This window comes from Camelus ferus, chromosome 11, assembly GCF_009834535.1.
Source record: "Camelus ferus isolate YT-003-E chromosome 11, BCGSAC_Cfer_1.0, whole genome shotgun sequence".
NCBI classification, from domain to species: Eukaryota; Metazoa; Chordata; class Mammalia; order Artiodactyla; family Camelidae; genus Camelus; species Camelus ferus.
Window position 1 is genome coordinate 59396233 of NC_045706.1, and position 25282 is coordinate 59421514.

Consider the following 25282-nt stretch of genomic DNA (forward strand, 5'->3'; position numbering starts at 1 on the left):
TAAAGTACTAAAACACTCAGGATTCAAAGTCTTATTTTTGAAGCTTTCTGATCCACCTAAGTAGCAGTAATATCTAACTGGAAAAAATTCTGACATAATTCCACTTAAAATAAAAAGGGTTTTGGCAAACATTTCAATACGAGGTTAAAAAGGAAATTAAAACATTTACTGAAGCCTCATCAGGGATTCAATCAGGACTGTTGTTTTAAGGCAGGACTTTACTCACATTACATCTTTCAAATGAGTTCAATCTCATAGCTCTTTTGGTTTCAAATAATAATTTTCCTCTGACACTACCCATCAACATTAAATAGGTCTTCTGCCTACTTGGTTGCATGACCTGATTTACTTTAACTAGAGAGATTCTTTTATAATCGGGTCAAGTACATGCACACTGCTGTCTTCTAAGCCATGTCAGTAGCAAAGAAATGACTGTAATATTAAGTTTAAAACTAAGTTAAAAAAAAAAAAAGCACAAGTAAGTACAAATGAATTCAAATGAATACTGAATTAACATTCACAAGATAAAAATTATTTCAAAACTTTTGAACACATCACTATGGCTTCATTTTAGTAAAATAATCTCAAGACAAAAAGAACTGGAAAGAAATCTGAAACTTCACTCAGTGTATTTTGTCCATAATAATACTGGTATTATAACTTAAAAGTATATTTACTGTCCATAATAATACTGGTACTACAATTTAAAAAGGAGAATAAAGCAAGTAAGCTAAATATAAAATTCTGAAAAGTTAAATTTGAAATTAAACTATCAATATGAACTCAGTTTATTAAAAGCAAAAGAATGGTCAAAGATAATGGGGTTATATGAAAAGGACTCAAGAAATAGCTTAAGATGGTTCACTCTGGCCAAATCCATTATAAGTAAAAATTACTGAGTCTATAGTGACAGGGGAGTGGGTGGGGAAAAAAGAAAACTCCTCTTTACAAAATTCTAGTTATTAAATGTGGAACTTAGAAGCAAAAACTGAAATTCTGAAGAAATTTTACCTATTACTGTTAACTTTAGATAGCGTCCCAATACTTAGTGACTCATCTGAGGAGTCTGGCAGTGGTATTAATGTGATTTTTTGATACTGTATAATGAAATGTGTCACTATTTGAAAAATCTGCATAAACCAATATAACTTTTTCCAAATGACCAATGTATGTTATTACAAAGCATGCATGTATTTCAAAGTGCAAGACAGATCAATAAATTATAAAAGGTACATTGGCATGGTTTTAGATCCAAGTTACAACCCACCTTTAAGAAACTCTCATTTGTTGAGTTTTGATAGTATCAAAGAAGAATGTCCACGATTACTTGAAAAGACTATTTAAAATACAACTAATATGTGAGGCTGAATTTTCTTCATATATTTCAACTAAAAACAACATAATGAAATACACTGAATGTAGAGGATATGACAAATTGTCTTTATTAAGCCAAACTTTATAAAGATTTGCAAAAGATTTAAAACAATGCTACTCTTCGTACTATTTTAGAGAAAATAATTCCCATTAAAATGTTATATTAACATGTAATAGGTTATTGTTCTTTTAAGTGAATTATTAATAAGTATCTAAGCCCCACCGAAGCATTAAGGTGACATTATATAATCATTTTATCATACTACCCTAGCCCCTGTCTCCAGAGCAAATTCAGCTGAAATTAGCATTAAGCATTTTTTTCCATTGGGGGTGGGGGTGGGGGGGCATGGGTGGGCACCTGGGAGTACAAAAGTATAACACAATTACCTTGAAAATATTCCCAACTGGCTCTTTACAGAGGTAATAAAGCTGGATCATAAAAAAGACACACTTCCTTTAACTGCTTAAAAGCAGTTCAATCTACAAAAAATGTCAGTAACTTTCAACAGCAATTTTCAATAACCAAACTTTTTAACACTATAACAAGCTATTTAAGTAACTTTTTAATAAAAAGGTAAAAATCAAGCATATTATTCTCAATACTTATGCTGGACTATATTAAAATGACTTACATAATGCATAAGAATGATTGGGACCTTAACTTACACTATATACAAAAATTAACTCAAAATAGATCAATGACCTAAAGATAAAACTTAAAACTATAAAACTTAGAAGAAAACATAAGGGGAAGCTCCATGAAATCCGATTTGACAATGATTTATTGGATATGATGCCAAAAGCACAAGGTAACAAGAGAAAAAATAGATAAATTGGACTTCACTGAAATTAAAGCACACTATCAAGAAAGTAAAGAGACAATCCACAGAATAGGGGGATCTATGTGCAAATTACATACCTACTAAGGCATTAATATCTAGAATATATAAACAACTCCTATAACTCAACAATACAAAAACCAAACAACTCGACTCAAAAGTGGGTACTGAATAGACATTTCTTCAAAAAAGATATTCAAATGCCCAGTACATGAAAAGATCCTCAACATCACTAGTTAGGGAAATGCAAATCAAACTACAATGAGATACCATTCCACACCCATTAGGATAGCTACTACCAAAAAACAAAACCCTCAGAAAGTAGCAAGTGTTGTTGAAGATGTGGAAAAATTAGAACCCTTGTCCACTGCTGATGGGAATGTAAAAATGGTGCAAAGGGGAAAACAGTTTGGCTGTTAAAACATAGACCTACCATGTGTCCCAAAAATTCAACTCCTAGGTATCCAAAACAATTGAAAGCAGGAACTCAAATAGCCAAAAGGTGAAAACAACCCATTTCTCCCACAAAGTGTCCATTTACAGATGAATGGATAAAAAGGTGGTATATACAAACACTGGAATATTATTTAGGCATAAAAAAGGCAGGCCATTTTGACACATTACAACAGGAATGGATCTTGACAACACAATGCTTAGTGAAATAAGTCAGACAGAGACAAATATTAAGTGATACCACTTACATGAGGTATCTAGAAAAGAATTTTATAGAGACAGATAGTAAAACAGTGTTTACTAGGGGCTGGGCAGGTCAAAGTTAATTTACTGTTTAATGGGTACAGTGTTTTTGTTAGAGATAATGAAAAAGTCTGGGGTGTAGATAATGGTGATGGTTACACAACACTGTGAATATACTTCATGTCACTGAATTGTACACATGCATATAATAAATACTATGTTATGTACACTTTACCAGACTTCAAAATATGGTTACAATGTTTTAAAAAATGACTTACATAATATATTTTGAAAGACAAAAGTTAATTACCATGTTTGTTAGTAATTTTTAAATTAAAAAATTAAGAGTTGAGCCCTCCAATGATAAATAATACAAATCAATGATAGTGCTTTACTTACCCGTTTGGGGCCACTAAAAATCTTTCTGGTATTTTCCTTCGATTTATCTCCTTGTTTATTTGGGGGCTTCTTCACACTTTCAGGCACACCAGGCAAGTCCTCTGTAAAATCCAAGTTTTCTGAAATGGTAACCAAAACTAGCTAGCTCTCTATTAATTTCAAATTATCTACCAGACAATCTATGAATATTTGGGGAGGAAAGAGGCATATGATGGGGAGAAAAGAATAAAGGAATAGAAGCGCCACATAGTTGACAAAATATTCCCAATGATAGTAAGTCTCATCCTCCCATGCTCAACCCGCTTGTCTCCTGCTCTAAAAAGAAAATCAGAAATCGAGTTGCTATGTATGTGCTCCACTTTCATCGGCAAAATAAGATATTTTCCAGAATATGTTTGGACACTGATACCGGCATGGCCTAATTTAAAACACACATACACATCAGGTGGTATCTACCTATAACATTTTTCTAGAATTTAAGTACACTGAATCACGCTGGCCTTCAAAGAATACCTGCTTACGTCTACAAAGGCCACATTTTACAAAACCAAAAAAAGATAGCTATCCTTGGAAAAAGATATGGAATGACCTAATACAATGCAGTTCAATGGTTTGTGGATATTCCCACAAAACTAACAAAAGGATTATATTAATTTTAAAAAAAGAAATAAACAAACAAAAGAAAAATAGGACTTTATCATAACTCTTAAAAATGCTTGCTGTTTCATACATTGTATGAAGACACAAGATTCCAACTTCGGATATACATCAATCAAATGGTCTCTAATTTTTAAATGTTATTTGATATATCAATTTGACATTTTTGACAGGGGCTCTAATGACTGCACATTTTAAAGCTCAAAGGGTTAATTACCTTACATGTACATTTCAGACACGCATTTTCCACTGCAGATCAGGAAAGCTTGCTATCAAGGTTAGCATAAGAGCTAAGTAGGCTGTAGCAGGACAAGAGCTCAGGTTTCATAGTACTTAAGTTACTTTTCATCCTCCTGAGAAAGCAACTGTAAAGCTGTCTGCCCAGTTAGATCTCAACTGACTAGCAAGGCTGTAGCAATTTCGGTTCTCCAGAAGGGACTCAGGACAACATTGGATGAATTCTAAAAATACTCTTCTTTATTTTTTTGCAGTGGTGAGTAAGAGGAGGGGGGCTCCTAAGGGCTACTTCTGTATAACTCTAGTTTTGAAGATAAGAGTGATTCTAATCTAGCAAAACTATTTTAGGCCAAATAAAGCAAAATGATAGGTAGTCTCAAGAATGGAATACTCTACAAGAGAATCAATATGTAAGAATATTGTGGTAATTCTAATTCACCATAACTCTTGATCTTTGACCCTAACAGGACAAAAACTTTATTTAACAAGTAAACCAATATAGGAAAACTGTATTTGTTAAATATAAGTAAGTACAGCCCCAGGGGCTTTCACATCCTCTTCCTCACTCAACAGCCAATTCATTTCACAAAGCCCTTGTCAAAGTGACTTATTTATAGCAAAGCTAACCTATTTCTTTTGTTTGTCTCTCACAGTGGAGACTATCGACTCCTCAAGGACCTAAGTCATTACTGGTCCTACTATCTTAAAGGACAAGTTAATTTTTCACTGTTCAGAGTATATAAATACTTAACTGGCACTTTTCAAATTTATTAAGTCAACGAGGATGATTCTTAAGATTAAGATTTAATCTTAACTTAATAAAGTTAAGATTTCTTAAAAATATTTTTTAACATTTATTAGTTGGTTTTGAGACTACAAAAGCTTTCTTATTTTACTTTTCTAACATTATCCTCATTACAACCATCTAATATCAATATAGTTCTAAATGTCCAAAATCTATCCTCATGTTTCCATTGCATTTGGTTTTTCAAATCTGAAACATCAAGATGTTTAGTATCCCTGTACACATACACACTTTAAAATTCTCAAGTGCTAATGGTAGAAGTAAAATACAAATATGAAAAGACTCCTCAATTTACAAATTGGTTGGTGCCTTACAATGTGGGACTTTATTAACATTTAAAATGCTGTATCTTTAGATAAGGTAACATTGGCTCTAAATAGGCACTACTTTTAAAATTAAACCTAATAAGCTAAAATTGATTATCTAGGAGGATATTAAGGAGCCGTTATTTAAGTCTGAAAAACACATTTACTAGGAATAATTTTTTATTTTTTAAATCTTACCTGCATTATTAGTACTAGACTGACTGTCCTGGGAATTATCATTGCTTTCTGGAGGAGGCTGCAAGGAGGGTGATGGAGCTGTTTTAGTTCTTTTTTTGCTTGTCTTTCTTTCCACTTGACAGTCATCATCTTCATCATCTTCACTTTCACTGAGATCATCAAAGCCAAAGTACTTAATTTTGTAATTAGAACTCCCAGAACCTCCTTCATCGCCTCCTGTCTCATCGTGATCTTCAAAACCAAAAAATTCAAGTTTAACATCCTTTTTAGATTTAGTATTACTAGGTCGAAATCTAGTAGTGGTCTTAGAAGTTGCAATATCTGCCTTTTTTCTTAGCCTGCCAGCTTCTCCCAGATCTGCAGGAGTCGAAGCAGTGAACTCATCCATGCTGCGTTCCATAGTATCCTGTATGGTCACATTACAAACTGACAAGCAAGACGGATGCAAAACAGTATAATCTCTAGTCCGTCCAACCGTCCCTCTAAAGCTGGTCCCACAACTCACACTGCCTTTCTTCGCCTGATTCAGGCCATCTTTAGTCGATTCACTGTTTGCTTTGGCTAAGGCCTGACTGGTGCCGTCCATTAGCTTATCAAAATTTGATGCTCCTTGTGAGGATTTTGCTTTATTGGCCCTACAGTACGTCCTGCAGTTGCTTGGCCTAAGAACACTTTGCATGACGTCTTCCTCAATGGCTTCATTTAGATTTTCCAACCGATTTTTAAAATCCTCATCCTTCATCTCCAAAAGAGGATCACTATTCAAACTTAAAATGCAATCTTCTGATCTGATATCTTCAAAATCATTATCCCACTCATACAAACCAGTTCTTACAGATCCCTTAATTGGAGATGTTTCTGATGGAGATTCTGACCTTTTTCCAAGCTGGGAGTTCCAAGCATCATTTGTTTCCTTGATTTCATCAGCTTTGTGTCCACAAGCCGCTGTGGTTTCTACATTGGATTTCTTAGCACTGTCTTCAGCATTTTTATAAATATGGAGACTATTCTTATCATGTTCTTCACTAAAGTTCTCCACTTTATCTACAAAAATGAAAAATAGGTCAAAGGATAAAAACATGAGTGACATCACTGTAAAAGTTAACAAAAGGGACATTTGGTCAATTAACAACAGTACAGTCAACTAATCTTAAAACAACTGCAATAATTTTAAATTGTGAAGAAATATATGTTCACATAACTGACATTTCCTCTTCTACCTTTTCAGTACACAGCTCTCATATCTTCTAGTGATTTCTCCCTAGACATTCAAGTCTCTTAAAATTGCTACCCTAAACTCAAGAGATTTCAGCAGGGTTAAGCAACAGGAGAATGACATACGAATAACTCAGCCAAATCTTCTAGAGGTATTATGGATTGTTCAAATACTTCAAGAATACTTCTATTATAAGTTATTTAGTAGAACCTAAACGATGTAACACAATAAATGAAAACATTCTGGCAGTGTCTATGTTTCTCTGGGGTCGGGCTGCCCATATGGCATGCCAGCTCTGTCTAGAAACCTGTTCTGGGGTCAGGTTTCTTTAGCTATTTGTTTTCCATTCTTTCTCCTAATCCTAAAAGCCATATAAGTTTAAGAATTTTTTTTTTAAACAATGGCTCTGATGCCTAAATTACATGGTTACAGTGACTACTTATCCATATCAGCCAGTAGTAAATCTTAAATTGCATATTAATTTTGTACCTGGGAAATTCATTTTTGTTGTCTTTAATTTTTATCATCAGAAACATTTTTTAAAAATCTTTCTAAATAAGAGATGAAAATGTGATTCAAACTGGAACTACAGTGAATTCTCTAAGCACTTGTAAGTAGAAAAGCCCAGGCAAAATGTTTATGCCTAATAATAAAATTACCCAAAAAAGCACCTACATTTAAGAAAAACCATTTACAAATTCCAATTAACAAGCCATCACATACAAGCAAAAGGATGCTTTACATGAAATTCCTGTACAATTTTAATGCTACCCAATGGGTATAAAAAAATACAACCTATACTTACTTACCTTTAGAAGGCATCTAATTCATAGATATATATTGTATTCTTAGATATTTCCCAGCCAAAGGCAAAGAACTAAGTTTTTATAATCTCAGAAGTACCCATCACTAAGCATAAGATACTGAAAAGCTAAGAATTAAAAGCTGACATCTGATACTATCTTAAAAGGAACAGAAGAAAAGCCAAGTCTAAAACTAAACCTGGGGAAATTATACCACTACTTTTATAACATGTGGAAGCAGCACTAGTACCTGAATCTGGAGACTTCTGCTGCCCTGGTCAAACTAGCCCAGTAGAGCTCAGGCAAGACCCCTAACTTTGGGAGTTATCCTGAGGGCTTCAATTTCTTCCTGTATTCAAAAAGGAAGCCACTGACCCAGACTACTTTACAGCATTATTGAAGGAATTATTTCCTAATAAATGCCTAGGGGAATGCTTTGTATGCTTAGCTACACAAAAGTCTATGAGATGTCATTAATGTTATATCACACCACTTACAACTGTATAGCATTCTACTATCTTAATGTCATTAAAATTTATTCAGGCTGTTTCTTATTATTTTATGTAATAACTTTCTGACTTAAAAAAAGCTTATTAACAATAAACTTTATTACTCATGTTTTTAAAAATTACTACTGCAAGTTTTACTTACTACTCCCACTTCCCCTAAGTCAGAGAAATGTTTTAACAGTTAGCTATTCTCATGGGCTGCCTTTCATATAAGTCTAACTGTATTGTGAGCACATCTTATAAATTGTTTTAAGTGCCAAGAGTAATAAAGGGCCCTATAGAAAGAAGTATTCTCACTAAAAATTATGTCACTGGCACATATAATTTATTCATGTATTCAATTATATAGCATAAACAATCCTACAGATGAATTATTAAAGTACATATTTTTAAACTTCTGAAACACATTGCATAGATAAAAGTTAATCTAATCAAGAGTTCTGCAAAGAAAAGCTATCCAAGTTCTCCATAAAAGTATTCTAATGTATAAAATAAATGATTTCTATGGTTCTTACTCATTTAGCTCTCCAACACATATTCTTAACTATACCTTCAGAAGAGAGAGCAAGGCTATCTTGTCCTAAAATGCACAACAGCGATTACTTTCAACTGCCCTCCTTCCTCAAACATCCCAGTTCCCTATCAGATAAACTGACTTTACATCTCAAAATATCAAGGGGGGAAAAAGGGAGAAAGTTCTCTTTTTACAGAGAAGATAAGCATTTATTCTGTTTTAGTCCAAACCGGCTATAGAAACAAAACTGTATTTCTAGCAAAATACAGTTTAGGAGTTAAATGGATGAGTACCTGCTCTGTCACTCACTAGCTAAAATGACCTTGGGCAAGTCACCTTAAGAAGCGGGGAGTTTCTTCATCTGAAAAAATGAGCTAATAAAATCTGTCTCAAGGGCTGGTTGAACAGATAAAAGAAGATAATATACCTAAGGATGTTTTGCAGGTTATAGAGCATCACACAAATGCAAATTATCATAGCTTTTACAACTCAGCCACAATACAGGGTAAATTTTTAATAATCTTTTAGTGAGACATTTCTTAGTGGAATCTAACCTGTATATTCATCAGTATTCCTTTAGGTCCTGTGTCTTTCGACTTCATGCAAGGATTTCAAAACTATATTCTAAGGCCTACTATTCTTCCTCAAGCGAGAAGGCAGACTGGATATGTAGAAAGTTTTCAGTAGAAGACTTATCCCAGTACCATCTGCAAACAGATACTTAATAAATGCCTTTTAACATCACTGGATTTTAGCATCACTAGGTAGGTACTCAATCTTTTGTACATTAGGTAGCATATAAGGGAGGAAATTTAGCATAATGAATAGGACATGGAATTTGGAACTTGAGGACCACGTTGTTGAACCACATGGCTAAGACAATAACTAGATGTGCAAAAATTTGGCAAGTCATATTTTTTCTCATTCTGCTTATCGAAAAAACAGTTAACAACCTGACAAAAGATTAATTAAATGCCCATTATTCCCTTAAGATTCTTAATTTTGATTTTTTTAATAGAAGTAACGGGGACAGAACCCAGGATCTCGTGCATGCTAAGCATGTGCTATACTACTGAGCCAAGAATCTTAATTTTGAAAGGAAATAGATGATTCCTTAAAAAAAAAAACACACATCAGTACTTAAAATAATGTAAGTATACCTCAGTATACATTATACTTGTGGGTATGTACACACATGTGAGTATAAAGAAAATAAACAGGTGGGACGATTTAAGGCTTTTATCAGTAAACTCTGAACTATTTAAAAAGTGGGAAGGAAGATTTAATCACAGATCTATGAATGGGTTTCATGAGCTCTGCAAATCTTGTGAAACTATGAAAAAAATGCGCACATATTTTTCAAGGAGAGTATCTATAATTTTACTAAGTTTTCAAATACTCCAAAATATATTTTGTAATTGGGAAAGGGCAAGAGAAGGAGCAAAATATCTGTGGGAAATCAGTGTATGTTGATTATAGAATTTCAAATCTCTGTAACAGGGATTATTCAATAATGAGTACTGGAACATCTTTTATCTCTAACCATAAAATAAAAGAAATTTCATCAAAATTAAATGTCCATTAAAAAAAAAAACCAATCCTGAAGAGAACTACCAGACCAGAATGGGGTGGGGGATATTACTACCATGTTAAGAATGCCTACAAAAAACTATATTTCCATCCATCAATCAATCAATCAAGTAATGTCACACAAAAAAGAATGCCTACAACTTAAGATACCCAACGGAAATAAAAAATAGAAAAATGATCAAGAGACTTGATTTAAAAAAGGACATTAAATAAATATATAAATCGTAAATACATTAAAAGGCATTTACATGCACTACTTATTAGGAAGATGCAAATTAAAAACATAATGAGATGCCACTACACAACTGCCAAAAGAGCTCAAATTCACAATGCCGAGTATTGTGAGAAGGCAAAGCAACTTCAGTTTGTCAGAGCGGAAGTGGGAACAATCACTCTGGGATACCTACAAAAGCTAAATGTAACAGTTATCCTAAGACCCAGGAATTCTACTTGAAAGTACTTACCTAACAGAAATGTATGCACATATGTACTAAAAGAGTTATCAATGTGAACCTTATGAAACTTCCACTTTCAAAATAATCAAGTGTTAGCAATTCCACATGGTTCAATTTAAGTATGCTCACATCATTCCAAAACAATGAAATATAAATATTCATTAACAGTACAATCAAGTGGTCTGTTCATATAAAGAAATACTTCAGAGCAATAAAAATAAACTACATTTCTGTAGGGGCATATTTCAGTACAATCACTATAGAGAGCAATTTAGTAATTATCTTTAAAAATTAAAAATTACATGTCAAAGAAATAGACTTACCCTGAAGCAAGCAGTTTTATTCACTCTACAAATAACTTCCCATAACTATGAATAACGTAAAGAACAAGGAAATTCACTATAACATTGTTTCCTCATTTTTGCTTTCATGAACAATACAAACACCTAGCAGTAAAGAACTAATTAAATTAACATACAACCACATATCTGAATACTATGTAGCTGTTAAAAAGTGTAAGGTAGGTCTACATTATGTTATGCCATTAGGGAAAAGGACGTCTGAAGGATAAGGGAAAAGTCTTCTGTATCTCTTGAATTTTATACTGTCTATTGTCAATTTAAAAGCTTAAAAAGTAAAAACTGACAAAGGTACATACTAAGTACGTATTAAGTAACTTAAACTGTAACCATGATATTGTAGTTATCTTTTTTGGAGTCCTTAGCTGTTAAAGAATTATATTTATGTATGAAATACAATGCTTGGAATTTGCTTCAAAATAATCCACTGTTGAAAGAGTAGGTAATGATAAACTGGCCATTAATTGACATTTACTGAAGCTGGATACACACACACAAACACACACACACCCGTTTAACTGTATGCTGATCTGTATATACAAACAGCATATATACTTCCTTCACTCTTCTTATAAGACAGTGAAGATATATCCGTTCACTTTTCACCAAACTCATCATTATATAGATGGGGAAAAAGCGGCCCAGAGAGGCCAATGACGACAAAGGTTGCCAACTAAAACAATGACCAAGAGACTTCATAAAAAGAACCATACCAAGTTCTAGTATGTTACACTACCTCTAGTGGTTGGCTGCTGAAAACTGAAAGTACTAAAGCAGATAAACCACCTTAACCCACATTAATAGGAGAGGTCCAGATGAAGAGGTTAAAAATCTAATGTGGGGGGCAAATTGCAAATGAGTACCACATGATGTGCTGAAGACTTAAATTTAAATAAAACCTTTGACTTCTGACTCAGGGGACTGTACAGATGATAGAGAAGTGGCTTTGGAGACCATGACTTACGAAATACAGTTGAGGTAACTAAAAAAGTTTAACTTGGGGGGCAAATGGGGTGCCACTATTACATAGCATGCCACCTCTAAATATCTGAGTGGCTATCATACAAAGAGGGAATAAGTTCCAACGTGTATAAATCACTCAATTCACAGAAATCATAAGGACTGATGAGCAAGAGCTTTAAAGATCAATTACAGCTGTCCAACCAAGGTGATGCCCAGGGAAAGTGTACTCCCTTGTCGTAAGAGAAACATGATAAAATGGGACCTGATCAAAACCAGTAACTTCTGCTCTGCAATGACACTGTTAAGAGAATGCAAAGACAAGCCAGAGACTCAGAGAAAATGTCTGCAATAAATGTCTGATAAAATACTTGTACCCAGAATAAAGAACTCTGAAAGTTTGATGAGAAAATTAACCCAATTAAAAATAAGCAAAAAAATCTGAGTAGACATCACCAAAGAAACTATACTGATATCAAATAAACATGTGAAAAATGCTCATCATTAGTCATTAGGGAAAAGCAAAAGGTTGATTTCCTTAATATATTAAGGATTCTTACACATCAACATATCCAATCAATGTTCCAGCAGAAAAAGCAGCTAGGGACACAAAGAGGCAACTAATGGAAAAAGAAACAGAATGAATTAATAACTTATGAAAAGACACTCAATTTTCATTTACAATTAAGAATCAGACTACACAATGTTATGTATTAATTATATCTCAATAAAGCTGGAAAAAAATCAAAGTAAAATAAAGGTGAACTATATTTATACTTACTAAGCCCTCAGTATGTGCCTCACACTATTCTAAATATTTTCCATCTATTAATTCATTTGATCTCATAGCAACTATCTGAGGTAGTAACTATTACAAGTTCACAAGCCTTTATTCACAATTCCAAAATCCAGAAAGCTCTGAAAACAAAATTTTCTCATAACGCATCTTGAAGCAAAACCTGACCTCACCTAAGTGAGGCTATTTATACTATTTCCTTTTTCTGAAAACACACTTGTCTTTGATTAGAGTGCTGCCTCAGACCCTGATGGGTGTTAATGTAAAATATATATACTTTCTAAATTCCAAAATAATCCCAATTCCAAGAGAAATCTGGCCCCAAAGTTTTCAGATAAGGAAATGTGAACCTGTAACCCATTCTGCAGATGAGGGACAGTTGATTTTAGTTAGTAGATAGTTGACAGCCACACAGTTATTAAGTGGTATTTATTGTCTGAAAAATAAAGCAACTTAAAAAGAAAACAAAAACACTGGAAGCAACCCTGAAGTCTGACATCAACATGGAACTGGTTAAGAAATCACAACACACGGAGAAACTGACACACCATGCAGCAGTATTTTCAAATAAAAGAGAGGCCAGAAAGAGAACTTTTAATATACTGACACAGAATTATTCCCAAAATATATTAAATGAAAGCAAGGTATAAAACAGAAGGCTATCATTTTGTAGATTTAAATACACACACACGTATAACTGCTTATATTGCTTGTACGTACGTACAAGGCGTATGTAAGAAAGACTAACACAAATAACTTTGAGTGGTCAATCACTCCAAGAACTAAGGTGACTGGGAAAAAAGGCTGGGAAGCTTTTAGCCAACTATCATTTTGTACCATGTGCAAGTAGAAATTTTTAATTTAAAATTTTAAAAATAAAGATGTGCATATTCTGAAGTGGAAAAATTAAACCCTAAAAATAAACAAGACATTTGTTTCTACATTTCAGCTAGGCAAAGTCCAAAGTTTGACAGGATGCAAGCAAAAAAAAAAAAAAAAAAAAAAAAAGCCACACTGTTAGTGGGAAAGTTGGAATATCAATTAAATATTTAAATGTGTATGACCTTTCAATTCCATTTTTACAAACATCTACCACACTATACTGATGTATATTATGCTCAAAAACTTAAGTAGAAAAATGTTCAATGCAGCATTTATTTGTAACAGCAAATGACTAGAAACAGCCAAATTATCCCAAAGACACTAGTTTGATGTATGGAATATCCATACAATGGGAAACCATGAAGCAGCTAACAAAGAACAAGGTAGATTTATAAATACTGGTAAGTGTACATCTTAAAGAGGTTTCTTTAAGTGTTTTTTAAGGCACAATACACTAGTGTGTACACACTATACAATATGCACACAGTATACACATATATATATCATGCTCCCACTTATATGTTTGTTTTTAAGGATACATAGATTTCCATGCTGTGTGTATTAAAGATTATGAAAGATATATAAAAAATTGTTAACAGCATTTGCTTCTGTGGAAGGGAACTCATTTTTCACTGTCAACAAGGGTATGTGGCTATTTATCAGACGCACCTAGAAAGCCAGAGGAAAAACATGTCACATCTTCCTCAGTGAATCAATTTTACTCAAATATTTGGAAGGTAGAAAGTACTTAAAAAAAAAAAAAAACCACAGCATTTCAACTGGTAATTTAAAACATTTTTGTATTTTATAAAGCATAGCTATCAAACACAAAATTTACATGTAAGTTTAAAGGAAGAAGAGTGAACAGAAAAAAACTTCAAAAGAACTATTCAACTGGGCCCACTACACAAAGCAGTCCAAGACAACTCAACTTCCCTTACTCCCCCCATCAATAGCCCAAAAAGGGCCTTACTGTCCCAGCCACACATCAAAGAGCCTGTTTGCTCCTGGGGTCTCCTGCTCAAACTGCCCATCTCTGCCCACCCTTGCAGTAGATTAGGAAACACATCCACATACCCCAGCCACTCTTCAACTAGTAGGCCACCCTGACAATTAAGTTTTCAAACTAAATACACAGACCCCTAGAGTTAAACAAAGACCTTCCAAAACATATATAGCACAATTAAGTTTTAGGGACATTCATTTCTAAATCCTCAACTTCATGTACTCTGGTCCAAAAGTCATCTATCAACACACCTGGGATTAATCATTCCTCTCCCACATTACAAATAATGGCGTATCTATCACTCACCTATCTCTAAACCTACTATGGTATACCGCTCCTACTCTGGCATGACCTAAAAATAAATAATGTGACATATTATTGTCTTCTGTGCTTAATAACTATGTCTAATGTCTCGGTAACAAATCCTCTGCATGTCAGGTGGTTCCGATTATTACTTTAACAAATAAAACCTGCCATAACAAAACTCTTTCCATTCTCATTTTTGTCAATAGGGTATCTCAATATTTAGATATATTAAGAAATAAGAAGAGATTGATGCCAGAGCTTTTTCTTAATTCTAGCAATAATATTCATCCACATATACTCAAACTAATTGAAAAAGGCTCCACATGTGTCATTTTCAATAAATTTTGCCTTTAAAATGTACAGCATTCACACTGGATCAATTATGCACTAATAATTACAATCATAATTTAGTCTAGAAGAATTTTTAAATAAGCATTAGAGTCACAGAAAATTCTTAAAAGTTTATGTTTAAATTTATATACATATTTTTGTACAAAGAATTAAGAAAAAGATGACCATTAAAACACTAAACATACTAGTCATTTTAAACATTAGGATAAAATCCTAAAGGGGAAGTGGGACAGAAATACAATTACAAAAAGGCAAAGAGGGGGCTGTAAATCTGGCTGTTAAAGAAAAACCTGTTTTTATTTTTTTTTAATGTGTGAAAGTGAACAGCAAATAATTACGGTGTTTGTAAGCAAGCAGATGATTATGATAAAGCACAGGATAGCAATTACTTTGAGGGTGAAGGAGAGGACACAAGGAAGAGCTTCTGGAGTAGCTGGCACTATTTTCCTTCTTGATGTGGGTGGTGGTTATAACAGTGTTTGTTGCCCTATAATTCATTAAGCAAAATAGATATTCCTATATATTATATTGTGATTTTTTATATCTGTGTTTTATTTTACAATAAAAAGGTTTAAAGAAATCACTGATACCTAAATTGCATGCCAGTTTCAGTTCAAAACACCAATATTTATAGCAAATTATATTAATTACTTTGCAGGAAATTATATTCCTTGCAAACATTTAAGTTTAGGATCCATACTTTTAAGACCTAGGTACTGGCCCCAAGAGGAATGTGGACATACAGCTACACAAAAACCTAAATGCAAATGTAAGCAGCTTCATTCATTATCACCAAAAACTGAAAACCCAAATGTCCTTCAACTAGTGAATGGACTGTGGTACATATATACAATGGAATACTACTCAACAATAAACATACTCATACATGCAACGACATGGAATATGCTTTAAAAGTATTTTGCTAAATGAAAAAGGCCAGGTTGAAACTGCTACATATTGTATGATCTCATGTATATGACATTTTGGAAAAAAACAAAGCTACAGGGACAGAAAACAGATCAGTGGATGCCAGGCTTGTAGGTGGGAGGAGGGGCTGACCACAAAGGAGCATGAAGGAACTTTTGACATGAAGGAAATATTCTCTATCTGAATAATGATTATATAATTGTGTACATTTCCATAAACCTTCATAGTTTTTTTTAAGATATTGTACCAGTTATCTTCTACTTGCCCTTCCAGATCCACTCTCCACCCAGATCTCAGCTCCAGGAGGCTGACCTGTGTTGTGTCAGTTTCCTTACCCTCAGGCTTCCACTGGGTTCCAACTATGAGGAGCTCCAGGACAAAGGAAGGAGGGAGCAGAGTTAGGTTCAGGTATTTTTATCCTCCAGTACCTTCCTTACAAGGTCCCTCAAAAGAAGGATGCTGCTTTTAAGGTGGCTTTCTCTACACAGCTCAAATAATCCCCTGCCCCTATGAAACTCGGTGAGAAGAGCTTCACTGCAGCTAACTGAGGCTAGGGCACCATCCTCGGTGCTTTCCCTAACAGTCCTCCCACACCTTCATAAACAGACCCTCTACAAATAAACCCTCCTGGTATTAGCTTACCTGTCCTTGTCACCTGTTTTCAGTTGGGACCTTGACTGATAAATCATGATGCAAACTTGAAAAATTCATGGGGGGGGGGGCATCTTATCTATCTCCTCAAAATCTACCTGTACCTTTTTCCCATCTCTTAATCCAACAACCCACCCCACCACCCCACACCTTCTAAATCCAGAGTATCCAGGCCTCAGTGATCAGCATACTCACATACACCTGGGCGTCAGGCCCTCCACCACCTCCTGGCCCTAGCTGAAACCTGACTGAGTATGCCCTCCTCCTGTGGCGCCCTCAAGTATCTCAGAGAAGGATGGTTTGTGGTTACTCACATGATGGCTCTCCAGAGCCCTATATAAAACCATTACTACACCCCTCTCTTATACAAGCCCATTCTTTTGAGGTTTGTGCCACCTTAGCTAGTTACCCTCTAAATCTCTCCTATCTGTTGTCCAACCAACTCTTATTCTTCATTTATTTAAGGATTTCACACCAGATTTATAATGTACCCCACCCATGCCAGTTTTGCCAACACCTTGAATTCCACCAAATTCCAACCCCCTGGTCTCCCAGTTCCTTAACCTTCTTCTGACAAGTCTTCTACGTTTCACTTCAGCCACCAGTTCAGTTTCATCAAGAACTTGTCATGTTCTAAAATGCGCCAAATCTTAAATATTAAAATCAGACAACCCACATTTTAATCACTACCAGCTATCCAACTTGCTTGTTCCAGTAACCCATTCTTGACTTTTATTCAATAAGACTTTCAGTATACTGACCTCTCTTCTAATCTTTCTCCTAGCCACCCACCCTGTCCAGTTAATAAACTTTAAACTTAGGACAGTCCATTTCCATCACTCTCCAGCTGATATCCTAACTCTCTTCTCTATTCATTCTATGTCCTGTCAGACAAAATGCCAGTCCAAAATAATTCTCATTATCCTATCCAATATTCTATATTCTGGGCAGGTTCTGGCTAATAAGGCCTACTAAAGGAGAGGGGAAAACACACACTCAATAGGCAGATCAGCGACCAGGGGTTTTCAGGGATACAAACTTCAACTAAAGCATCAATAACATCCAGAAATTCTACTTTCTCTCTAGACAACTTCCTCCTCTTCCACTTTCTGCAATTATCTGTTTGAATCCTTTGCCCGTTCCCTCCAGCCACCACATATCAACCTTCTTACTTTCTTCCTTTCAGAAATGACCTCTTTTGTCACTTTATGGGGGGGGGGGGCAGGAAAATGAAGCTTTCATAGATCGTCTTAGCTTCCATCCTCCAGTTAAGCTCCCATTTTCACCCACCTTTCCTCCTGTCCAGGAAATGCAGCATCCTTTCTCCCAAGACTACTCTCCCCTTTTGATCCTACGCTTTGAGGCTCTCTTGTGCAATCGAACTTTCCAGAACCCCTCATGTATCTCTCGCTGCCTCTTTTCTTTCCTTCAAACGTTTTTAACAATTTGTGTAGAATTCCATTTCCTCACTGTGTACTCACTGCTCAGACCACTCCTGTCCAAGCTGTGAAATCCAATGCCGGCTTTGCAGTCCTCATTTTCATTGACCTTGCACAGGCCTTCCAATTCAGTTGAACCTTCATGAAACACTCTTCAGTTAGATTCTATAAAATGTCACTTGCTTGATTTTCCTTCAGGTGCTCTAGCTGCTCCTACTCAATTTCCTTATCTAGTTTTTCTTTTTCTTCTCTCCATCCATTGCAAGTTCTTCAAGTTCAGTACTTTTTCTTCACATTCTTCGTAATGACTTCTTCTAATCCTGTACTTTCAAGTAACATTTATATGTTGAATCACAAATGTATCATCTCCAACCAAGACTTTTTATCTAAGTTCCATACCAGCAGATTCTACTTGCCTTTGAACATGTCTCACAAATATCTCAATGTGGCCAAAACTGAACTCATATAAACTTTCCCTCAACTCGTCCCCTTATTTCAATGAATATTACTACAATCCACTCAGTTGCTCACAGTAGATACCTGGGATCCATTCTTGATGTCTCCTTCTTCCTTACAGACCATGTCAACATACTCTGCCACTTTTATCCTTTCTCAGTGCACCAACACATCTCAAGTTAAATGTCAGCCTTGCCCAAATGCCTCACTCAGATCAAGTAAATTAGCCTATTATATGCTCTCACAGCACCCTATATTTTCCTGTCATTTTCTGCACACTTGTTTGTCTTTATTCAATCTCTGTCCTATTCTTTATTCAATCCATCTTGCCCACTAGAAAGTGAAAAAGGCAAGATCTTGTTCATGGATATACACCCAACGTTTGGCATACAGAAGATACTAAAATTATAGCTGGACTGGTTGGAAGGAAGGTTATCTCCAGAACAACCTATGAAAAATTCATCCTCCTCTACAACCAGGGGTCTAGAAAAGTTGAGGACGGGGCTGGATCATCAAAATATATGATGCATCATCTGGGTCTAAAGTCTAAGAATATGGAATACATGTGGGAAATGCTCTGAAAAACAACAAGCATTAAACAAGTATGTTGCCATTGTTTTAGAAGTAGTTATTTATCATGACCAGCAGAAGTCAGTAGCTCCATCCCTAGAGGGCAGATATTATGCTTACGGTTTTCTTGTACTAGCCCATGGTTGGTATTCAACCGGTATCCAAGGAGAAACTTGTTAGTGGTTACCCACGCTTGTGCTATTGCTCAAACCTTGAGAATTAACCTCCTTTTATTAAAAAAAAAACTTTTACAAGAAATAAAAGTTTTACTTTAAAACACAATGAATTTACTTGAAATTACAGTGTCTCAGAATTTGCATACTGTTGAATTTCCATCTGTATACAGCACAAAAAATTAGCAAATAAAAGATACTTATTATCTATAAAAATATGGCCAGCTTTCTTCAGTAAGTATGATAAGTAGTTTGGCCATCATTCTTATTAAAAAGAAAATTATTTAAACAGAGGCAAGGTAACCCATAACTTGCTATTTGTCCAAGGGATTCCCAATATCAAGATTAAACTGATCATATAGCAGTAGTCTTGTTATTTTAAATATAAGGCTTTAAGTATGATAAAATCAAGTTCACTCACATCAGAATACAGCAGCACTACATGAAAAGAACACTTAGGATGTTTCTCAGATCTTCCACTTAATAGTTCAAGTTATTCAACCTTTCTGAACTATGCTTTATACCCTATAAAATGAGAATAAAGCCTGCCTTAAATAGTTGTGATTAAGTATCAACTGATAAATAAAGGGCTCAGCAAAGAGTAATAATAGGCATTTTATTGTCTTCCCTTAAAAGTAGATGTTAGGTTTAAGTATATTCTACATGACAAATACATTCAATGTCTAAATGAAGGCAAACATCTCTTGCCTATATTATACTTTGGGAATTCTTTAATAATCCTCATTAATCACCTGTACTTTATCCAGTGAGTAGATGACAATCTCCTCAGGTCACAAGTTCCTGGCCTACTTTAAGCTTTCAGGCATAAAACAATCCATCTCTTTCTAAAAACCATCTTCAGTTCTAAATCAAAGTTTCCGATTTTTTGACAACATCCCTCTAACTTATACAAATACCCAGTACAGCTTTAAGCAAATAGAAAAAAAAATTATTGGCTACAAAAAGTCATGCAAATTAAGAGCCTATGCCGTAGTTATCTCAATATTTGGCAGGATATGCAGACCGAATCCCAGCTGGCTAGCAAGGAAAACGTGCCAAGTAGAAATGCAAGTCTTTGCACACTTTATTCTAGAGTCCAGATTAAAAACCTGTAGCAGAAAGATGAAAAATAGAAGTAGCTACATATAAAAGCCAAGAGAAGCCTTCTTTTACTCCTAATGCACACAGCCCTGGATTCTAAACTTCCTAAGAATATTCTAAGATCTCTCAAAAGGCCAAACTTTTAGGTCCTGCTAAAAGTCATTTTTAAGTGTCACACTTGTTTGAGAACTCACTGGCTTTAATGGCAACTGCAACTAAAGTATATGCAGATAAAATAAGAAATCCAGAATCTGCTTTAAAACAATCCAGGAGGTAGAGGACAGGAGGTAGAGAGAGTAGTATATACAATAGATGGAACAAGACTTGCCATACACTGACAACTGCTGAAGTGAGAAAACAGGCACATGAAGTTCTTTTAACATGCTATTTTTATGTGCCTGAAAGTTCCATATTAAAAAAAAAAAATCAAGGCTAGAATGTTTTAGCAACCCAATCCTTCCCTGCAGTTCTCATTCAGTTTGTAATCTTGCTTCTGGTTCCCTTACCCATCAAGCATCTATTTGGAACATGGCAACCATTATATATTTTATCATGACCTCATTCTGGGTTTCCTCTTCAAATAAGCCACAATTTTAAAAAGCACTATCGGGTATAAAACATTAAAAACAAGGAATTTTAATAGCACCTAAAAATTAACCACATACTCCCCTATAAAGAGATCTGCTTTAAAACTTAATGTCAGGAGGAATGATATATAGTAAGTTTGAGCTTGGATAAGCCCTTTTCACTAACGTGATACATAATTCTACAGCAAAAAAAGGTCTGAATAAGCAGGAACATTCCACTGGAAGGATTCTGAAGAACCCAACTTGTACACTCTGAACAAGCATGATCATAAAATTTTTCACAGGTTCTTAAATAAAATACCTGAAAAAGACCCGCAAAGGATTTCTGAGACCTACATAGGTATGCAAACACTTCTATCTGAAGTCCAAAATGTATCATTCTCAAAAGATCTCCGATTCAAAAAAGGTTTAGGAACCACTTTTGATTTACAGAAACCCCTTTTATCAAAACTTTAGGTTTGAATTTCTAAACTTTAAAATCAGAAGGCTTTTGGAACAATAGTAGAGGCAAGACAATCTGACCAACAAAATGCAAGAAAAAAGTCAACACCCAGGGAAATGCCCAAATTTCAAAGGAGAGAAGCAATGAAAAAGAAGGGCACAATGTATAGAAGTATTCCCAGAACTATAATCAACGTATAAACATATGAACTTTTAAAGGGTTTATAAGAACAACTAACTTACACGTATTAGAGGTAAGATAAGACTACCATCAGAATTAGAAGAACTCACTCAAAGTTCCTTCTTATCCTACAGCAGGCTGCCAGGGTTGCTGCAGCTCTGGATGGCCAAAAAGGATAAAATAAGAAATATTCATAGTGCTACACCATTCCCAACTAATGGTGCCTTGTGAAGAAAGAAGGAAGAGGAGCTAGATGTTCTTTAAGATCTATTTATCTGTATTTTAGTATACACTTTCTCCTCACAAACCCATTATAATGGAGTCTGGAGTCCCAGTCAGTCCGCTGTATCAGTACCAGAACTACAATGTAGCTACATTAAGACTGGGAAGCTAGTACCTCATTTCTACAGAAAATTATGTTTCCAGTTCCCCCAAAACAACTTCAATGGTAGTTTGGACACACACAGATGTAATATCAGCAAAGCTCTCTAAGTAACTGCTGCCTATGAATATTTCACTTCCAAGTTCCTGCTCCCCCTCTACCTAAACATTCATCCTATCAATACCCTCTGCCTGCCAATGACGCCGCCCTATCTCCAAAGACAGCACTTGGGGAAGCTTGTGTCTGCCTTCATGATTCACCACTTGCCCAGCCTCAACTTATTTCCTCCAGCCTATCTGTCCCACACTGAGGACCAGACCACTAGGTAACTGCCATGGAACAGCATTCCCAGAGCCTAGCACAGTACAGGACACAGAGTAGGTGCTCAACATTTTTTAAAAAATCAAAAATTGAATTTCATTCCAATTCTGCCACGACCCAACCTTCAACAGTTACTTAACATCTTTGAGTCTCATATATCAAACGAGGAGAGATGAGTTAAAGTTCGTTTTGGTTCAATGGTTCTATGATTAGAATACAGTTTTAGTAGCTGATTTGGGAAACAGCTTTTATGTTGTTTTTTAATGAAATTTAACCTAAGTTACGAACAATGCCTCAGGAGAAATGTGGGCAAAGGATAAGAGCCAAATCAGAATTAACCAGGAGGGTCAACGGAATGACAGTAACAGCTGGCTCATCCTCTCATCCAAGGGTGAGAAAAAGAGCGAAAAATGTTCAGCATTTTTAGTCAAACTATGCAAGGCATAGTCTTGCATTATACGGTTTGAGGGCCTTTTAAGGCTCCCAAAGGATAAATTCCTCTCAATAATCCAGAACCAGGAAAGGTTTGTCTTGACCTCCTTTCAAAATATAAGCTCTATATAACCTTTCATTATCGCTAAATTTTGCCAAAAGATTAAAAACTAAGGTTTGTTTTCGACCACAGTGCCATCCTTGTCCTATTGCTGATAAGGCATGCACGCTGTCTTCCTTGCCATCTCCAACCTTAGCTCTTCAGTCATTTAGTTAATTGCACTTCTTACCATTTATTTTCAGTCTCAAATTCTTCACAAAAGGGAGTTAGGGATACAACTGACAAAATACATTGTCTTAGGAACAAACACTAGATGCCAGATTTACAAATTTAACATTTCAAAAATACAACTGGTTTTGTGGAGGAAAATCTATTAATACAAGTTGCTACTGGCACCAAACCATCTCCAAACTAATCTCAATCTGCAATGAAGTTCAATTCTTCAACATTCCCACTCAATACCTCCTTAATCTCTCCAGTTTTGGAAGAAAGTCTAACACTCGTAAACCTAATCCTCATTGTAAATGCTCATCTCATTTTCATTATCAGTCACCATCCAAATTCTCCACAGCATCTCCAGAAATGAGATACTGTGCAATCCTAACACAACAAAAAGAGATGCTTCCTATTGGAACTGGAGTTAGGGACTACTGAAAAACCATTCCCAAAATTACTGTAAGTATAGTGTGGAAACATTAATCTCCAAGATGTTTAAGTAAAATTTCAACCCCCACTGGTTTCTTTAATTTCTTAAATCTCTCCTACAAAATTATCTTTGATCCCAATTAATTATAAATGCAGAAAGAAAACCCAAGAGGTACAATATTTCAGAATTTAAATCAAAACTCATTTAACTAAATGGCTTACACAATGCTCTCCTGGTTCAGAACAAAGAAAATCAAAACTTACCTGAAGTCATTAATTTAGCACAGCTACTTCTGCTTGCATTGTCTTCCAAGAGACGGTTTGTGCTCTTTTCTTTCCCAAGCAAAGTATCCTCCAAACGCAAGCATTTATCAGATACAACGCTGTCTTCACCCATCACATGACTAATTTTGCTATTAGCTTCAAGTACAGAAGTGACATCTTCCAGCTGAGCAGCTTCATTAGATTCTGAATAAGAGGAACCCTTACCCTGGGCTAAATTCTTCGAAGAAACTGGTAGAGACTCATCATCGCTATCAAATCCAAAAGGATCGCCAGTATTTTCTTCTTCCATCTTAGGTTTCTTCGGAATTTCTTGGATATCTGGTTTGAAATTGGGCCTCTTCTGACCTAATTTAGCCATAAATGTGGTCTCTCCCCACTTTGTGCTAAGGGTGGTCCGTTTGTTGGAAAAGACTTCATCAAATTTTGAACTGCCATTTCCTCCTTTCCTACTGTATGTTTTCCCAAATCTGGATGTCATTTTGACACCTGTTTCATATTCTCTGTGGAAAAAAAAGAAAATATATAATCGCCAAATACTTAGCAAATGTGAATACTGAATATAAAAATAAGAACATAGGGATTCTCTGCATGTGGCTTTTCAACATTCAAGATACAAATTTTTAAAAATAGTTAAATAAATATGGGGAGGGAGTGTAAAGAGGGAGGCTCATTTTTTACTCTATATGCTTCTACATCAACTTTTTTTCAGTGAGTACATATTCATATGCTACTTTTAGAATAAGAAAGCATAACAACTTACAATGCAGTACACACAAAACCAACTTATTGTGGAACATGGATTTTTCTTTAAAGTTTCAAATAAATCTACTTAACATTCTCATCACTTTTACCTTAAAAAATTATCTGAATAGGCTAATTACCTTAAAATATAAAACCTTAAGCACAAAACGTTATTTTATGAATCTCAGAAGTGTCAAATAATTGACTAAATATAGTTCTTTGAAATTTCAGAGCACTTATTCATGTGAGGGGGGAAAAGTCAGAAAAATGGTGCTGTTTTCTCACACATCAGAATCTGCAGCTTTTAACCCCATCTCAAAGATTCTGACTCTTGGTCTAATGTCATCTGAACTGTGACCTGAAAAATATTCTTCACTTGGTCATCTCCCTAAGCGCAAGAAACTAACACTTATTCTGCCTTGTCCCTATAGTGCTGTGCTCATTTGCTGAGTTACATTTTCTGGAGCTCCTGAACTCCAGCATATTACACTGACTAGTCCATGGATTATTAAACGAAGCAACAGAAACATGTAACTTTATTTTCCTCTTTGCTTTAGTAAAAGATAAAATGATTCATCTGACTTATCTACATTAAAAAAGTACTAGGGCAAAAAAATTTCAGGACAGTAAAT

At 35.0% G+C, this 25282-nt stretch overlaps 1 protein-coding gene and 1 long non-coding RNA gene across 3 annotated transcripts in view; one reads left to right on the forward strand and one right to left on the reverse strand.

Moving 5' to 3' along the window:
* The window catches only part of WAPL (WAPL cohesin release factor), a 66858-nt gene that overhangs the window by 39207 nt on the left and 2369 nt on the right, over nucleotides 1-25282 (reverse strand). Inside the window, exons 2-4 of one of the 2 annotated variants that reach the window (XM_032491614.1) lie at nucleotides 23889-24409; nucleotides 5511-6554; nucleotides 3309-3409 (exon numbers count right to left, since the gene is read on the reverse strand). In XM_032491614.1, coding sequence (XP_032347505.1) covers nucleotides 3309-3409; nucleotides 5511-6554; nucleotides 23889-24387 — 1644 coding nt within the window. In that variant the 5' untranslated portion in view covers nucleotides 24388-24409. Of the gene's footprint in view, nucleotides 1-3308; nucleotides 3428-5510; nucleotides 6555-23888; nucleotides 24410-25282 lie in introns of both variants that reach the window. The other variant, XM_032491613.1, reaches the window with a different exon arrangement.
* LOC116667231 lies at nucleotides 829-25282 on the forward strand. Its single transcript, XR_004324045.1, has 5 exons — nucleotides 829-958; nucleotides 2949-2951; nucleotides 7179-7184; nucleotides 13128-13137; nucleotides 25273-25282. It is a non-coding gene; the product is annotated as an uncharacterized LOC116667231 (long non-coding RNA).